The sequence below is a fragment of the Seriola dumerili genome, unplaced genomic scaffold (assembly GCF_002260705.1).
Source record: "Seriola dumerili isolate Sdu_G_001 unplaced genomic scaffold, Sdu_1.0 BDQW01000079.1, whole genome shotgun sequence".
Taxonomy (NCBI): domain Eukaryota; kingdom Metazoa; phylum Chordata; class Actinopteri; order Carangiformes; family Carangidae; genus Seriola; species Seriola dumerili.
The window spans coordinates 2,631,292-2,648,543 of NW_019174334.1; the positions used below are offsets into that span (position 1 = coordinate 2,631,292).

At 40.0% G+C, this 17,252-nt stretch overlaps 2 protein-coding genes across 2 annotated transcripts; both read right to left on the reverse strand.

The window, feature by feature from the left end:
• Positions 1 to 1,492: 1,492 nt before the first annotated feature.
• hhatl (hedgehog acyltransferase like) lies at positions 1,493 to 6,697 on the reverse strand. The gene is made up of 11 exons (XM_022744356.1): positions 6,592 to 6,697; positions 5,032 to 5,099; positions 4,836 to 4,949; positions 3,957 to 4,151; positions 3,631 to 3,840; positions 2,737 to 2,908; positions 2,457 to 2,601; positions 2,325 to 2,360; positions 2,034 to 2,235; positions 1,804 to 1,945; positions 1,493 to 1,704 (listed from the first exon to the last, which is right to left on the reverse strand). The coding sequence occupies exons 1-11, from the start codon at positions 6,695 to 6,697 to the stop codon at positions 1,493 to 1,495; spliced, it is 1,602 nt and encodes a 533-aa protein (XP_022600077.1).
• Positions 6,698 to 9,293: 2,596 nt separating this feature from the next.
• Positions 9,294 to 17,034, reverse strand: LOC111220973 (glycine--tRNA ligase-like). Its single transcript, XM_022744283.1, has 17 exons — positions 16,924 to 17,034; positions 16,104 to 16,205; positions 15,856 to 15,958; positions 15,539 to 15,680; positions 15,345 to 15,433; positions 13,580 to 13,656; positions 13,311 to 13,456; positions 13,061 to 13,210; positions 12,818 to 12,980; positions 12,383 to 12,547; positions 12,169 to 12,276; positions 11,123 to 11,268; positions 10,930 to 11,015; positions 10,723 to 10,832; positions 10,527 to 10,620; positions 9,966 to 10,156; positions 9,294 to 9,871 (listed from the first exon to the last, which is right to left on the reverse strand). The coding sequence occupies exons 1-17, from the start codon at positions 16,966 to 16,968 to the stop codon at positions 9,758 to 9,760; spliced, it is 2,031 nt and encodes a 676-aa protein (XP_022600004.1). The 5' UTR covers positions 16,969 to 17,034; the 3' UTR covers positions 9,294 to 9,757.
• Between the last annotated feature and the right edge of the window lie 218 nt (positions 17,035 to 17,252).

Consider the following 17,252-nt stretch of genomic DNA (forward strand, 5'->3'; position numbering starts at 1 on the left):
AGTAAATAAATATGAAGTGAAAGGCAGATTATGTTAATTATAATGAGGCATAAAAACTTAATAGAAACATCACAGTGCAGTAAGAAAAAGAAAAAATGTCATAGTTTAGTAAGGCATAAAAAGCCACAAAAACAATATAGTATAGTAAGGCATAAATAAGCCATTTTATAGTAAAAGGTCACAGTATATTAAGGCATTAGAGTCTCCAATCAACCTGATGTGCATGTCAGAGTACCCAGAGAGAAGCCACGCAGGCACAGGAAGAAGATCCAAACTCCACACTGTCAGGGCCCGGTAGTTTTGTTATATATTTTGGTAGGTTTAGTTTTTGTTTCTTGTCTACTTCTACTGTTTGTTTTTTGGTGTGTGTGTGTGTGTTTTCCCTTGTCTTGTCTAGCTTCCTTCCCTCCTGTTGATTGCCTCCCTTCCCCTAATGTGATACACCTGTGTCTCGTTATCATCCAGTGTATATAAGTGGTGTGTTCTTTCGCGTCTGTGCCAGATCGTCTGGTCAGATTCCTGTCAGCGGTCCAGCGGCTGTTTCTCAGTATATATTCCTAGTGTTGTTGACCAGTTTTGCCTTTTGGATTCCGAGTATTTTCCTAGTGATTTTGTTTCTCTGCCCTGTGAATTGGATTTCCTGGTTTTTGAATTTTGGACTGATTAAACGGCTTGAGAACTCTTCTTCTCTTCTGTGTCCCTGTCTGTGCTTGACACACACAGAGTGTAAAAAGCATTGGAGTGGTTTGGTTAAAACAACATCCCCAATGTGATTCATTGAAATCCCCGTGGAGTAGTGAAGTCAGTGTGTCAAACATAATCTCCCCTCTTTCATGTTATTTTTACCTATGACCACACTGTTCAGCTCCAGGCAGTGACTCATCAGAAGTGTGTCCACAGCCATTCCACCGCTCAGTGTTTAAAAGTGTTTCCATCAAACAGGAATTAAGCTATACTACTGATGTAATGCTACAGAAATACCTCACACCCCTAATAACAAGATACAACAGTGAGTCAAATGGTGTAAAAAGCCTCACTCTCACATTCATATTTAAACAGATCCACCAGAAAGGTCAGAAACTTTCCATAAAGAAACAAAACGCGGCACTTTCAACAAATCTTTGCAGTTTATTTTTTTTTGCATTAACAGTGAAAGCAGAGGTTTCAGGAAATGAAATTTAGCTTTTACCTCCCTACAGTGTAAAACAGTTTAAGAGTAACGTTATTTAACTGTCATTCTCAAAGGGAACTAGCCAGTAAACACGAGAGGTGAACTGTACATGTAATACATCAAATATGATTGTCTTTCATTAAGATTTATTTTGTTTTTTACAGTCAACTGATGGTAAACATATTTACAGTAAATGCTGTTTTGGACATCAGCAGAAGTAAAGCATCCATTTAAAAGTTACATTATAAAATCTAGATTGGCAATAATACTGCTGGCTGCTACATCCTTCATTATCTGCATCACTAGTTGAACATTAAAGATCTACTCTGCTTTTTCCTTGCTGGGATCTGCGACTGGCTGGGCAGCGGCAGTTGCAGCTGCAGCGCTGGTCGGGCTGGGGGTGGCATTTGGAGGGGGGGCAGGAGGAAGAGGGTCAGGATCATCAATAAGGGCCTGTCTCCTCTCTCGCTCCTTGATCACTTGAATCAGGCAGTAGGTCATAAACATGACGATGATGGTGGTTATAGGGAAGCCTGGGAAGGTAAAGAGATGCGCAACTTCATTATTAATAGAGCTGGCGAAAAAAAGGAAACCCTCTTCGATGTAAAAAAAAAATGAAACAAAACATTTACCTCTGAGAAGCAGCCGTTTGGTGACCAACTTAGCAAAGTCCAAACTGTTCAGTGCCAGGATGTTGTACAAAACAATACTCCAGAAGTTGAAAGTATTGAAGACGGCTCTAATCCTGCGGGACATTGCTTCTGACATTGCCATCTGTAAAAAAATAAAATAAAATGAAATATAAATAAATAAAAATAAATTCACTAAACAATAAGCATTTTTTACTGAAATGTAAACCAACCTCAAAAGAAGCAAACGGCTCCATGGAGAAGAGCTTGGCAGTCCACAGCTCAAAGTTGAGGCCAAAACAGTTAAAGAAAGCCCAGATCAGCACCACCTCGCAGGGTCCCAGCCAGAGGATGGTAACGCCAAAGGTGCACAGTGTAGCCACCAGCTCCTCCACCACATTCTCATGCTTTCCACCCAGGTAATCATACACATACCTGTGGAGAATGAAACCATTCACAACCTCTAAATTTGACAGGATTAACAAGACTTTAATTTAATGTATTTGTCTCTCTGAAACACTCACTTGCACAGCCAGTCATTGATTCCTCTGTCAAAGTGGCTAAGAAAAGAGAAGTCAAGATCAGGTTTCGTATTACAGAGTTATATCGTGAGTGTAATGAAGCACTTGCGATCAAGCTGTGGAAACTCGACTCACGTTTCAGCAAACACATAGAGCATAGTGATGCACTTTGGTGGCTTGGGAGGGTCCAGATGATCCAGTCTGGATACTGTGTTGATGACTCCAAACATGACAGCTGCTTTTACCCAGTCATACACCAAGTTAAAGTAGGCTAGACCCACTGGAAACAATGTAAGCATATCAGTTATACCTTCAGTTTACACCAAGAACAGTTAACAGTTGGTAGAAAATGTTATTTTGTGCCAAAACTGGCAAAGAACTGCTACGACAGCCATTGCCAGGAGGAGGCCCAGACCTAGAGCCCAGTCAGAGAGGTGTTTCAGCAGCTTCATGTCGGTGGGGATGGTGAGGATGTACATGAAATGGAAGAGGACGTCCACTACAATGACGACCCCCAGGTTGATCAGGCCCTGCAGACTGATATTCCACATCTCCTGCTCTTTCCTTGTCAGGTCCGACTTGTTGGCCTGCAGGGGGCAGCAGACACGTGTCTCAACTACCAAGAGGTCAAAGACACCAAACGTCTACACTGCTACTCTGCAGCTCATGAAAGGGGTGGGGGGGGGGGGCTGGGGGGGGGGGGGTGGGGGGGGGCTTGGTGTACATTACAAATATAATGATTGATTTTATTGTTAACGCAGATATAAATGCATGAAATCTGATTGGAATTCTGAGTCTGTGCTTCACGTGAAAAAGGCAGTAAAGGGAACCCTGACTCTTTTTCCATTAATTCTCATGTTTTTTTTAAATGATCTCCTCCAATATGTTGTGATGGCTTGACCAAGAGAGAACCTGTCAATTTTGGATGATTACCACATCTCAAAGACATCAGAGCATCCTCTAGGACAGTGGCTCCCAACCTGGGGGAAAGGACCACCTCAAGGGGATTGCAAAGTAATTAACAGAACGGGAAAGCAGGAGAAATACATTCATGATAAATGACACAAAACTGTTGCTCCGTCCTTTTCTTCTGAATTACCTGTTACTTATTGTTTTTTTTTTTCCTTTTAGACCTCTAAAAAATTCAAATCAAATCTAAACCTATGAGTAGGCCTAGTCAGGTGACACTCTTTTATTTTAAAGGGTAACAAACCAAAACTGTTGGGAGCTGCTGAATGACTTTAATTAAAAAAAAATGAAGTTAAACAAAAATAATTAGAAATTAAAAAAAGACCCTAGTTCAACTTACTTGAACATAAAATTTATCAAAGGTCATGATGGGCCCGAAATAGAAGAAGGGGAGGTAGAAGTTGTACTTGAGCAGCTCCAGGATGTTGTAGTTCCCATCTTTCCTTTCACAGTTCTCCAGAGCAAAGCTCATACAGCGCATGATCGTAAACCCACAACCTCCATAGAAGAGAACATTACGCAGCTCGAAGTCCCCCTCCACAAATCCAGCCTATGTGGAGACGAAACAAGACAAATAAACAATAAAAGAGAAATAAGATCATCATTTCCTTACATTTTTTATACCTTTGTGTAATCACTTCTCCTACTATCTAGGCAGCATTTTACCTGCCAGGACACGAAGGGTTCACACTTGAATGTAGCGAGGGTAAACAGACCGGTGACAAAGCAAAGCCAGCGGATTTTCACTAAGGAGATGCTGTAGAGCAGGATACAGTGGGACAGGATGAGCGTGACGTAGGTCCAGCCCATACTGGTCCACACAGCCAGGAGTCCATACACCATGTAGACCAAGGACCTGTGCTGTGAGAGAGAAAAATAGTGTCACCGCACAACCACACGACCAAAGTCTACGTAATCACGCAGCTTTAGAATTGTCATATTACTCAGAAATGCACCAGAAGATAAAATTGTTTCTAACTAGAAGAACATTTCCCCACGGAGGCCTGTTCATCATGAGGCCATCTTGTTGATTTGTATCCAGTAGTGACAAAGACTTAAGGATAGACTTTCACCCTCAGACTTTGCTGACACATGATATGACATGTGGTCTAATGGTGTCTAACCAAACTAAACTGACATAACTAATCTTGCTAAATATAGAGCTGCATTTCTATTTATTGCTCCCTCTGTCTCTTTCATTCTTCATCTGCAGTCATCCCTCCATTTGACTCTCGCTCAGTGTTTTTCTTTCCACCTGGTCCCATTCATCATCTGCTGTTTAGATAATGATATAAAAAGCTACTGTGCAATGCAGTAAAAATAAATTGTGACAAAGTGGATTTCTGAAATGTCAAGTTTTCCTAATAACAGCACAGTGAGAGATGAATTCATGGTGGCGGACAACATGATCGTTTCTTCCATCTTATTTCATGGCGACTCGGTGCTTTGCTCAGATCATTAAACCTGAGTCCTTCACCTCTTTTACTACATTACTCTTCCTTAGAGGAGCTCAGTGAATGAATCAATTAATCAGTTATTTAGAACCTGTGGAGCCAGCATGGAGCAGATCTTGGCGAACAGCACATGACCGGAGAGAGCAAACAGGATGTGCTCTCTGAATGTGGAAAACCACATCATCCACTCAAAATCAGCTGTATCCTGCAGAAAGGTGAGCAGAGAGTAAAAATTAGAAACAGCAGATGTGTATCAAAGAACTCTTAATAAACTCATGCTCTCTCACCATTTTCCTCCCAAAGTAGTACCACCCTGGTTTTACAGTGGGTTTGAATGTCTTTCTGTTTGCATTGGCTGGAATTAGAAAAAATAAACAAGGATGAAAATTAAACCAAAGACCAAATGATATTAGACAATTATCTCTATTGTGCTTCCTGGCTTCTTGTCAAAATAAAGTTTGATGGGATAACTGCAACACAGCAAGATACAAACTTATCTCACTCATCTCACTTACATTACATTTTCATTTTCTGTCACTTGATGCCTTATTTTCTGTCTTTTATTTTAATCCCCTTGTCCTTGAATACAGACACGATACACACTATGCAGGGCCAACACTGGGCCTATTTTCCTCTTCTGCTCTGCGGTGTTAATACTGACACCTGATCTCTTCTGCGTGGTCTGCATAGCTCCAAGTCTTCACCCTCCACGCAGTGACACTGCCTCTGTATGTATATTGCACATTGTGTTTGTGTCTGTAGTTGACTGTACTACACAGCAAGCATTAAATATAACTTGGTATGTATGTCTCAACCTGAAGTGCATTGCATTGCACTCTTCTACTTTTGGAAAGACAAGCATTACAGAGCTGCACACGGGTTATGCTGTTATGGCACAGTTAGGGCGATATTTCATCTAAGTTTGGTTTGAACTTTGAACTATGACACGGTCTGTGAGAAAATCTTTCTTCTAAAGAATCCATGGTTACGATCTGGGATAGTTTGTTACACATATGTCAGTATCAGCAATATATGATGATGATATGTACAGAAACGCTACAGATATATTTGAGGTCATTTAGAAACAGCATCACCATACAGAGCCCACCATAGCACTGGGTGCGGACAATGGCTGTGTCAGAAATCACTCCCTCATTTACTTATTCACTGCTTTTTATGTGCTCTCAATTTTTCACTCTATAGTAAGTTGTAAATTTAGATTTTGGACACAAAATCATCACCATCACCGACAGGTTTACTGTCACACCAATGTAAAAAGTGACATTTTGCATTATGGAATCGGTAGCTGAAAGTAGTGTTCATTTGTTCTACGGGCAAATGGAAAACATTTGACCGTGGGATAAGCACAAGTTTAAAAAAAATGAAATCACTGATAGCTGAATTCTATTTCAAATGTCAAATGTTTGTCCGACACATTTATGGTGGACCCACACAGGTGTTTTCATTCAACTGCCTGATTAGACCTCTAATTAGGACTGTGTGGGGGCGTGTGCAGACTGTGCATCCTACCTGTTAGTTTGATTGCAAACGTTCATGTGGAACACCTGTGGCAGCAGGTGTGAATGTGTATCAGCTGATTACATTGTCAAACAGCAGCAGGGGATGGAGAGGTTGTGGTTTTCTTTTTTAACGCTTTTAGTGTTGGCAGAGACGGTGTAGTACCTTCTCCATTTGGAATCATCCAAGACGAAGCCATGAGAAATATATATATATTAGTTTTGTTTCAACTGTGATTCCCAAATTTAAGAGAATTTGGAGTACTTCTACATGAGCATGATATTATATATATATTTCCTCCTGTGTTTGTGTGTTTGTGTCATACTCACAACTGGACACCTCAAAGATCCAGCTGGCGGCCCAGAACATGGCCAGACAGAGCACAGTGTTGTAGAAGTAGATCTCATATTTGGGAAGTGCAGCTTTGATCCCCATGGTGACACAGACAGGAAGAGCTCCAGAGGCTCCTGAACACACAACATCAGACCAGTCAACTTTTTATATGTACAGCTGAAACAAGTTTTACCCCCTATTTGACAAATCAGGAACCTATTCTATTGGTTCCTACAACAGAACTATTACAAAATGTACTCAAAGTATCAAAAGTAAAAGTACTATGTACTAGTAAGTATTATGCAGACTGGCCCCTATCAGTGTTTATAAACACATCATATTTTATATATTACTAACTGTAGCTGTGAAATATGTGATGGAGTAAAAAAGTACAGTATTTCCCACTTAAATGTGGAGCAGTAGAAGTATAAGGAAATTGTACTTCAACACTGTACTGCAGTACAGTACCTGAGTAAATATACCAACATTACACCACTGCTTTGTATTGCACTGCACCACCTACTACATTATCATGTAGCTTACACATTAACACATCACACAACTTAACATCGTTAAGAGCAGTGGAGGAATTACAGTTACTCAAGTACTGTACTCCAGAACAAATTTAGACAAATTTACAAATTGAGTATTTCCTTTTTATGCTACTTAATACTTCTGCTTCACTACATGTAAAGGTTTTAGTTACTGATTAATTTTGCACTGGAGATTTTAGATGTAAAGCACACAAGGAGCTTAGAAAATGTGATACAGAGCTTTATTATTACACTAACCTGTATAAAGTTCCTAAAATCGACCACAAATAGACAAATTGGCATTAGGTAATAATATCCATACACAACACGATGTATTATTAATGATATGACATTCTAAATGATCAGTACTTTTACTTTTGATACTTAAGGTACATTTTCCTCATAATACTTCTGGACTTTTACTTGTAATGGAATATTTTAGATTCAGTATCAAAACTAAAAGTTCTCAAAGGTCAGCATAATGGCTCCTTCCGGAGTGTTTGATATTATTATAATATAAAATTACCAGTGTAATTCGCATTTTAATGCTTAACCAAGAGGTGCTAACGTGATCTGCAAAGTAACTAGTAACTACAGCTGTATAATAAAGGTTGTAGAGCAAAAACTTCAATATTTCCACAATATCTAGTGGAGTATTGGAAAATTAAAATATGCAAGTGAAGAACATCAGAACTGCTTTGAAGTGCAGTACTTGAGTAAATGTACTCAGTTACATTTCTCCACTTACTACTTCTTCATACAAGCTAATATGTATATTAGCCTGTTCAGAATAGCTAGGTGGGTTTATATTGATGCATCTTCTTCTGTACCAAAATACGTCGTTTTCTTTTTAACATTCCAGAGATACAGTACCAGACCCACGCGGCAATAATTGGGTATCTAGTTGCTTGAAACTTTTAGTTATTTAGGAATTTTATCTGCTTTTCCCTCCTTGAGACATATCACATTTATCAAGGAAAGAACAATGGAGGGCAAATGGGCAAGTTTCCAGTGATTGGACTTCAGAGAGGTAAAGACTAACAAAGTGCAGCTGCCTGCTATTTTTATCCAAGCCAACTTCTCTCCAGTGAAATAATCCAGTAGCCTTTGTACTGAAAGAAATCGCTTTGTTAAACAGAAACCCAACTTAACTAAGTTTTTTTTTTTCACAGCACTCACGCTGAATCAAATAAATTATACGCAACATCAAAAACTCTCCCTGTTCTCCCCTCACAATGTCTGCTTGAGATGCCTGCTGTTGAAATGCCACACGGTCATGCTCTTCAGTCTGTCCTCTGCAGCACCTGTTGTGATACTGACCTTGAACGCAGCAGTTGCGAGCCCCTGAAGAAGTTGCTATAAAACGAACCTTTTTTCAGTTTGTTGAGAAAAAAATTTAAGATTTAAAGAATCATGTTAAACAAATCATATGAGAGAATGTAAAGTGTTGTATCTGCTGTGCATCCACGGGGGCGCAGGCTGGGCTGCAGGTCCCTCTGACTCCCTGAGAGGGAGCTGCCACTGGTTAAAGGTGACGGGATGTATTTATACTTTGACCACTGACACAGAGGGGGGCGGAACGGGGGGGGGGGGGGCTAAATCATTATAATAGGTTATAAGCCATACAACATCAGGAGTCACTCAGGGTCTCTGATCTTGGCATGTTATTAATTTCTCCTACCTTTCTAAATAATGCAGTAGAGGGTTAACCCACCTAAACCTACATGGTTATGTATGTCAAGTGCAGAATAGTCATCATTGGTGTAAAACAATTAAGTATCAAACTATTAAACTGTAATTACACACAAATGAGCATGAATTACCATGAAAATACATCTATCGCATTTTCTTACGTCAGCTCTGTGTATTTGTGTGTTTAACATTTGTCAAATTAAAGGCCCTCCTCTCTCTTTTCTCCCTGTGATATTTTCCATATTCCTAGTTGCCAGATCTGTTTTGGGAGCGTCTAAGCTTGTTGCAATTTTGAGCTGTAGCCAAACCTCCATGTCTCAAATTCTACAATGAACTGCAGCTGTGCGACAACAAGCAGTGCTGACTAGTGACAGTGACACAAAACGCAATACAGTGAGATGCAGTGGCAACATTACAGCTGGAAACACAAAGCATACATATAAAAAATACAACGTGCATGTCTACACAATGGAAAGAGTCATATGCGGTTTATTTGGAAAAGTCAAGACATACAGGATGAATGTTTTCTGCTTTAATAGAATCATCCACTGGGAGTTGTTAAGAGAGTTGTTCAAGTGGCAATAATGCAGTTGGAGGTATGAGGCCACAGAGGACTCTGTTAGCCCTCCAGCATGTTTGTGAGTAGTTTTCATTCAGTCTGTGTGACGAATGTGAATCTCCAGAGGCTGCTGTTTACTTGATCTGTATACCATAATATGTCTGTATGTCTGAATACAGATAAAGATACAGTAAATGGAATTAATATTCTATTCACCGCAAATACAGTCATAATATTTAGCCTGTGCATTACCATCATAACAATTTCCATTTGGATTTTTAATATTTTTAAGCGAGTTTTAAAAAAAAAAATGACTGAATGCAAAATCTTTATTGGCAATATGATCCCTGAGTGAACAGTAGAGGAATCCCTGTCTGCCTACTCCTTCTTGCTGGTCTCCTGTCCCTCAAACACTGGGTACTTGCTCTCCACCTCAGCCCACGTCAAGGTGCCGTTAGCCAGATCTCGAACCACCTCTGGTAGCTCAGTGACCTGCAAAAAACACATTTTTGTAAATTAGTACCAAAGATAAAAACAGATGCGGTGCTTTTCATTAATTAAAAGCTACAGTCATTTCAGGTTCTACCTCGGCCCTGATCTGCCTCATTGAGTCCCGGTCTCTCAGCGTGGCTGTGCGAGGCGTCTTGTTGACGGTGTCAAAGTCGACGGTGATGCCGAAGGCCACTCCGATCTCGTCTGACCTGGCGTAGCGACGCCCAATGGATCCTGAAGAGTCGTCCACCTTGTGAGACACACCATTTTTGGTCATCGCCTCAGCTGAAAGGAGAAAAAAAAGGAGAAAAAGGAGTGACCAGACTGAGTTTAAGAAGGAGAAAAAAATCATCTGATGTTCATATAACAACTAAATAAACAGTTGAACATTTTGGGAAAAATGTTTATTCACTTCCTTGCTGAGAGAAAATTGATACCATTCTCATGTCTGGCCTATAGCCAGCAGCCAGTTAGCTTAGCTTAGCATTAAGACTGAAAACAAGGCTAAACAGCTATGCATGGTTCTGTCCAAAGGTAACAAAATCCATCTTTGTTTGTCTATGTGAAGAAAGCAAATAAACATATTTCCCACAATGTTGAACTATTCCATTAAACTGAATGACATTGTATTGAAATCTGTTTGTATCAGACTTACATAACTGGCAGACAAATGGCACGAACTCCTGGTTTTGGCTCAAAGGCAGGATGGAACATTTATATGGAGCTACAGTTGCAGGGAAGCTGAAATACTGGGCAAGAAATAAATAATCATCAATTAAAAGGAACAGTACAAATCAAAACAAGCATGTGATTCTCACTCAGATCTGATTTCTGTTTTGAAGCATTCTTACCGTCCTCTGCTCGTCCCCCTGCCGGATACGAAATGAGTGCTCGAAGATGGAGTACATGATTCTGCCGATGCCAAAGGAGGGCTCGATTACATTCGGAACAATCTCCTCCACTGTGGGAAAACAGAGACGGTTGTTTTCCCACAAGAACAACACACTGAGCTACTCTACAGCTACAAAGCCAGGTTTGATGTGGATGTCACCTCTTACCGTGCAGGGTTTTCTGGAACCTCTTCACGCTGACCATGTCTTTGGTCAGTCTGAATGTTTTGCCCTCCGACTCAAAGCTGAACTCCCTATATAGACACGAACACAGCATCGCCAATATTCATGAATACAATAATATAAATAAACATTATGGCACATTTGTTAGACAGGACACCCTGCAGTGATCAGTAATTACCCAGTGTCACTGAGAAGCTTCTCCTGGTCGCTGATGTAGCATTCGTCACAGACGGACAGGTAGTCCAGAACCAGCTTGGCATCTTTCTTGTAGGCCGTCCCTATGGCTCCTTTGTTGGGTTCAAACTGGACAACATTTACTACTTTGTGTGAAGAAGTTAAGGTGTAAAACAGACACACTATACAAACTAATACAATAGACTACGCACTAACATTGACAGCTCACTCTTTTGGCAGTTTTCAATTTGTACTTGCAGGATTCATGAAAAGCTTGGGTCTTGACTGTACTTTTTAATTAACTTCATCTTCTTCTTTTATTTTTTAATGTCATCATTATTTGATTCATTTTATTTAAAGCACATTCTACTGCATCTTATGCATGTTTTGTGCTATAAAAATAAAGTTTATTATCATGTGTGTCATGGTCTCAGCCTGGAGGCTCCAGGGTTTTGGTTTTTTGGACTTTCTTGATTTAGTTTTCTGTGTTTTGGGTATTTCTAGTGTCTAGTTTAGTCTTCCCTGTCTTGTGCTCTGTTTCCCCGTGCACTTCGTGTTTTATTTTGTAATTTGTTTCCTTGTGTGTCTCAGTGTTTTGCTTCCTGTCTTGGTCCTGTTTTCTGTGTGGTGATTGTCTGCCCCGCCCTAATGTGTTTCACCTGTGTTCAATCAATCTTGCCTCCCTTGTCTATATAGTCTTTGTGCTCCCCTTTGTCTGTGTCGGTTCGTCTGTTTAGTTCTGGGTTTGTCCTCGTCAGTTCACGTCGTCTGTTCATGTCTGCCTTTTTAGTTTAATAAACCCGTCTGCACCGTCTCCCATGCGTCGGCTGCATTTGGGTCCAGCCCTTTACCCCTCAAACCCTTACATCCGTGACAATGTGTAGGATTTGAAGATTACTGAATTTGGCAACTGATGTTTTGATGTTGGATAAATAACATCTTGTAAAGGGACAAATGTCTGTGTTGGCGTGACACAGAAATGAAAATTAACTAACTATAATTTGGTGTGATTAAAGTCAGGGTTGTCAGACTGGGACAACAGAAGGATATGGGTTCTTTCAAAGGCTTCTCTGCCACTAGAGGGACTTTGGTGGCTCTGGAGTGACATGAGAGGTCATAACAGGAGCGATCAGCGCAGCCCACGATTTCTATCCAGCCCTGAGAGAGAAAAACAACCATGTGTAAGAATCAGACACGTAGATGTGGTCCCGTTGTTCTCAACTGTTGAGCTTTTACAGGAGAAATAAAAGAGAAAAAGATTTACGTAGGAGGTTTTGGACTCTGCATCCCAGCAGTCACACGCATAGTGAGCCATCTCGTTGTCCATGTGCTGCCGGAAGCGCACTTTGTCTTTGGAGAGCCCCGCTTTAATCAGATACAGGTAGATTCTTCCAATGAAGTAACCCAGCACTGAATTGTTGATCACTCCCTGCAGCAGACACACAGAAGATATACTGCTGAAAACATTAAGGGCCATATTTGTTATATTTAACTTTGACGCATTTTTGTGCTGTATCTTTTTTTTTTAAATACATCTTTCAAGCGGAATCTGAGCATTTTCATAAATTCAGACTTACCTTATTGTTCATCTGTTTCCTACTGTTTGAAATTAGTATCAGTAACTGTGTCCACATAAGACCAGGCACGTTCCCTTCACTAAGAATAAACATACACCCACATATGATAAGATGAGCCCTACCTGCTCCACAGCATCCCCCAGCCTCATGATCTGTGCAGGCTGTCCGCTGGTCTGAGCCCTCGAGGAGAACAGCAGGATCTCCAGGTCGGCCACTTTGGAGAATTTAGGGTGGACCTTCTCCTTTGGATCCACAAAGTGCTCAATCTCAGCCATGGTGAACTCTCTGCAAACAGGTAGAAGTTTAAGTCTCGTTGTGCATTTGTCGTAATTTGCCAGACGAGCACGCCAGAGTTTTCTGACTACCTGACACGGATGAGTCCAGAGCGAGGAGAGATTTCGTTCCTGAAGGAGTTTCCTATCTGAGCGGCACCAAAGGGCAGTTTCCCTTGGTTAAACTCCAATAAACGCTTGAAGTTGAGGAACATTCCCTGAGCTGTCTCAGGCCTCAGATAGCTGCACAGAAAAACAAACAGATGACACAATTTCAATACAGCAAAAAATGCTTTTTCACGTGAGACGCTAGAGATAGATGGTGTGTTAAGCTGGTCAGTACCCGGGCATGTTGCCTCCCGGCCCAATGGACGTCTGAAACATCAGGTTGAAGGAGATGGGGGATGTGAGGTCATTTCCTGTGGAGGGAGACTTGACGTTGTATTTCACAAAGAGATCAGCAAGCTCCTGCTGAGTGTAGTTATCCATCTGAAAACAAAAGACAGCAGGCAGTGCAATAGATGATTATTTCTCCACCAGCAGATGTCAGTGTTTTCGCCCAACACCAGACGTCTTCCGTGCGCGTCGACGTTGTGTTTGTGAAGCACCCACCTGAGTGATCACATCCTCCATCTCATTCACCTTCTCCACCGAGCATTTCTCATCGGACATCAGTTTTTTCAAGTGAGCTGTGAGGAGACAAACACCTCCGTGAGCGGCCTCCAATCAAATACTAGCTTTGAAAGAAATAGCAGGGATTTACCTGGGCATGCAGAGCAACACAACTTTTTAGTAACTCAGATCTTAATTAACAGGATACTTTTGTAGGTTGTAAACCTACTGTCTATGTCTATATAGACAATAGGAAACTCAGCACCAGAAATGTCATTTTTTTATGATAAAAGAATTTCCTATTGTCATACTGTTGAGCATTAGCCCACTGAATACAAATTCATCATTCATTATTTATCTTCTGAATGATCTAATATTCTACAAATTAATAATTATATCAGTACAATATATTTGCTTTATTTTAGAAATGATTGATATTTTAAGGGATTAGTATTCCAAACAGTATTGTAGTATTTGCGCCTCAAACTTGAGATTCAGTCATTTAAAATGAATGGATTGTGATATATTAATGCATTTTTAATGGAAGTACGATGGGAGGCAAAAATCCCTTTAAATTCACTGCAAATATAGAGATAATTAATGGATAAATTAATGGATTGTAATATATGAAGTTATTTTAAATTGGTTATATACATGGTTTCAGTGAATACAAAGAGGTAAAAGCCCTCTAAAATTAGTAATTACTTAGTATGGGCAAATTAATTTAATTTTATGGTTAAAAAATCTAATTAAGGGATAATAGTACTCTAGAGTCCATGTTCATTTAAGTTCATTTTTGCAGACTTTCTGTGCAGTCATTCTTGTCATTACCCCACATGCATGGTATCTTTTTTTTCAGCACAAATTCAGCTATAAGTCTGACTCCTCATTTTGTCAATTAAACAAAGTTAAATGACACAGGTGCCTATAAAAATGTACAAATAACAAAACTAAAGGTTGAACAATATAGTGTCTCACTTTTTATACAGACAAGTGCAGCAGAAAAACGTAAGAAATTAAACTCTAATACAGTCTATTTACATATAAAGTGATTTTATCCTAACTAATTCTTGTGCCTTTTTCATTAAAAGCCTGTATATGCCTGTAAATCACAGAAAATAATTAGAATTTTAAAAAAAATGGTCTACACATAAATAAAAGTGAAAGTGTGTCAAAGCACAAGATCAGGATTTTCATTTGGTTTTCTTAGCTTGTTACTATATGATATAAACATGGTATATAAATAAACTTATGTTAGTATAATTAAACCATGCCCAGTGTGTTAACTGATGAATAGACAAAGTCTAAATTAAGGAGGAACACCTGAAAAACCAGACCTTCTGCCCCACCAACGCCCTGCCTCTATCTAACCCCCCCCCCGGGGACATACTGTATAACACAGTACAACAGGTTTAAGCCTGTTCTGTACAGGTGATATTGCACATTCTGTTAAAACTGGATCTATAGAAATGAATTCAGAAAGGTGGAAAATAGCAACAAAATCTAGTGGCAGACTGATTATTATAATATAGTTATTCTTATCTATGATGTGCAAATTTCAGATGAATATACTTTGGACAGTCACAGCTCAGCTAGTAATTATCTTCTCTGTTCATGTGTGTTGCCTCCAGGTCACCAGGTCACCTTTCCCTTCAGGGATGAAATCTGACACCTTCTTTGCAGTGCAAAGAAACAATGGAAAACTCAGCGGACTGGACCAGGTGGGGCTTATTTTAATGATGTAATGATGGTAGGACAAAGGCACCTTTGAGGAGGTGATCGGCTCGGTAGCACTCTCCACTCTGGGCATCTTTCACCATGTAGTCAGCAAATTTATCCACATGCCCTGATGTCCTGAAAAAAAAGTTTTTTTTTAGCGCAGATCTGTTGCAAGTTGAACTTAAATTTGCACTTTAACTCGGCCAAGAGCAGCTGGAGCATGAGTTTGTTGGCACCCACTTGAGGACAGGCTCGGGGGTCAGCATGGTGCAGTCGATCTCCAGGATCTGCTCCTCCTGGATGAAGTGCTGCCTCCACACCTGCAGGATGTTGTTCTTCAGGGCACAGCCAACTGGGCCGAAGTCATACAGGCCGCTCACACCTGTTTTCAAAGGGAGGGCCCACCAGTAAAATATTTCAGCTAACATCTCCCTGTTACTTCCATATTGTTGCATTTTTAATTCTCTCTCTGGACGTCAACTGTGTAGAAAGTCATCCATCACCCAAAAGGCAGCTAGGTGGTTTCGGTTCTCCTCTCTATTGTCATGATATTTTACCTCCATATATGGCAAAAGCCTGATCGTAGAAGAATCTCCTCTTTAACGTGTCTTCCATTTTCACCCTGTCCACTGCGTCATCTTTGGGTTGCAAAGCAAGCTCCTAGAGGTGATGAGTGTTTGTAAAATTATTCTTCAAACTGAATGTAAAAACACCCAAATCAACTGTAAAGGAAATATTCTCATACAAAAAGTGAAAGTGAAGCCAAAGGATATCTGGAAAAAGATTAACCAGACTTTGCTCTGACCTTTGCTTCTAGAACCTTCTTCCGCGCCTTCAGCTCCGCCACGGCTTTGCTCACCTCGTGCTCTGAGGAGCCTTTCTCCTTCAACTGATGCACCAAGTCACCCTGTGGGAAAAACAATACCATGTCTTAGCTCATCTTCACACTCACACTCAGGCGCCTTTACAATTTAACCTTTTTTTTTTTTTTTGTGTGTGTGCATTTGTTAACTCTCTTTCACAGCACAGTTGTAGTGGATTCAAGGCAACACATTGGGCACATGGCAAACGCAGCTGAAACGAGATGATGGCTGATATGTGACCTATGAGGATGTAAAGTCATTATGTCTTAGTATTAACTGCAGATAGAGCAGCAGGTGATATGAACTGATCAGTTTTACACATCTTTTACAATCCTTGATTAATGTCACAAATACATGTTTAAAGCAGAGTGTACCCTGCAATGTTCAGTTTAAAATTTTTAATTAAATTTTGGTTTTCACACCATGAGTCTCTGTTATGTATAATTTCTTATCAATTCGGCAAATGTGAATTAATTTAAAAAACATCCCTTGAAATGCAGATAAAAAACCTGTTCCAGCAATTTATCCAAACAACTTGATCATTTTGTAAGAAATTTGTTTTACATCTGTTTTAATGCTCCTAAAATGTAAAACTATGTAAAAAAAAAAAAAGAATTTTTTTTACAGTATGGTAATGTAAAAATGATTACTTCCTCATCTGATCACAGAAATCATTTTGAATCATATAACTGTTCTGAGAAGTGCATACAAACAATTATCCAATCAACAATTTAATTTCATCGCACAATCATTTCGACTCACCTGTTCCTTCACAGCCTCCCTTAAAGGCGCCAATACTTGTTCCATCTTGTCTCGAATAAAAAAGTATGCACTCTGTCTGCAGCCAGCTGTGGATCTCCTCTGGAATACAAGTGATTTCACTTCAGGCTCTTGTCACAATGAGAGAAGAAGAAGGGGAGGTGTCTGACTCTAACTTGTGCTGTCTGAAACCAGGGCTTTTTGTTGCATCATCCAGGAAGCTCAGACAAAAACTACTTTCATTCTCACCATATAGACAATAGTGAGTTAAATATTATTAACAACCCCTGTCCTAATTAATAAATGAATTGGCCCAGTCAAATCACTGGGGG

Bases quoted from the DNA above. Each gene is read 5' to 3' on its own strand.
- LOC111220973 (XM_022744283.1), bottom strand. From the start codon at position 16,968: ATGGAACAAGTATTGGCGCCTTTAAGGGAGGCTGTGAAGGAACAG. The intron at 15,434-15,538 runs GTGGGTGCCAAC...CTTTTTTTTCAG, and splicing joins ACCCCCGAGCCTGTCCTCAA to GACATCAGGGCATGTGGATA. The intron at 10,157-10,526 runs GTAAGTCTGATA...TTCTCCTTTCAG, and splicing joins GCCATTTGTCTGCCAGTTAT to CTGAGGCGATGACCAAAAAT.
- hhatl (XM_022744356.1), bottom strand. From the start codon at position 6,697: ATGGGGATCAAAGCTGCACTTCCCAAATATGAGATCTACTTCTACAAC. The intron at 4,152-4,835 runs GTTCTAAATAAC...TCTCTCTCACAG, and splicing joins GCTCCATGCTGGCTCCACAG to CACAGGTCCTTGGTCTACAT. The intron at 1,705-1,803 runs GTAAATGTTTTG...TTACCTTCCCAG, and splicing joins CAAACGGCTGCTTCTCAGAG to GCTTCCCTATAACCACCATC.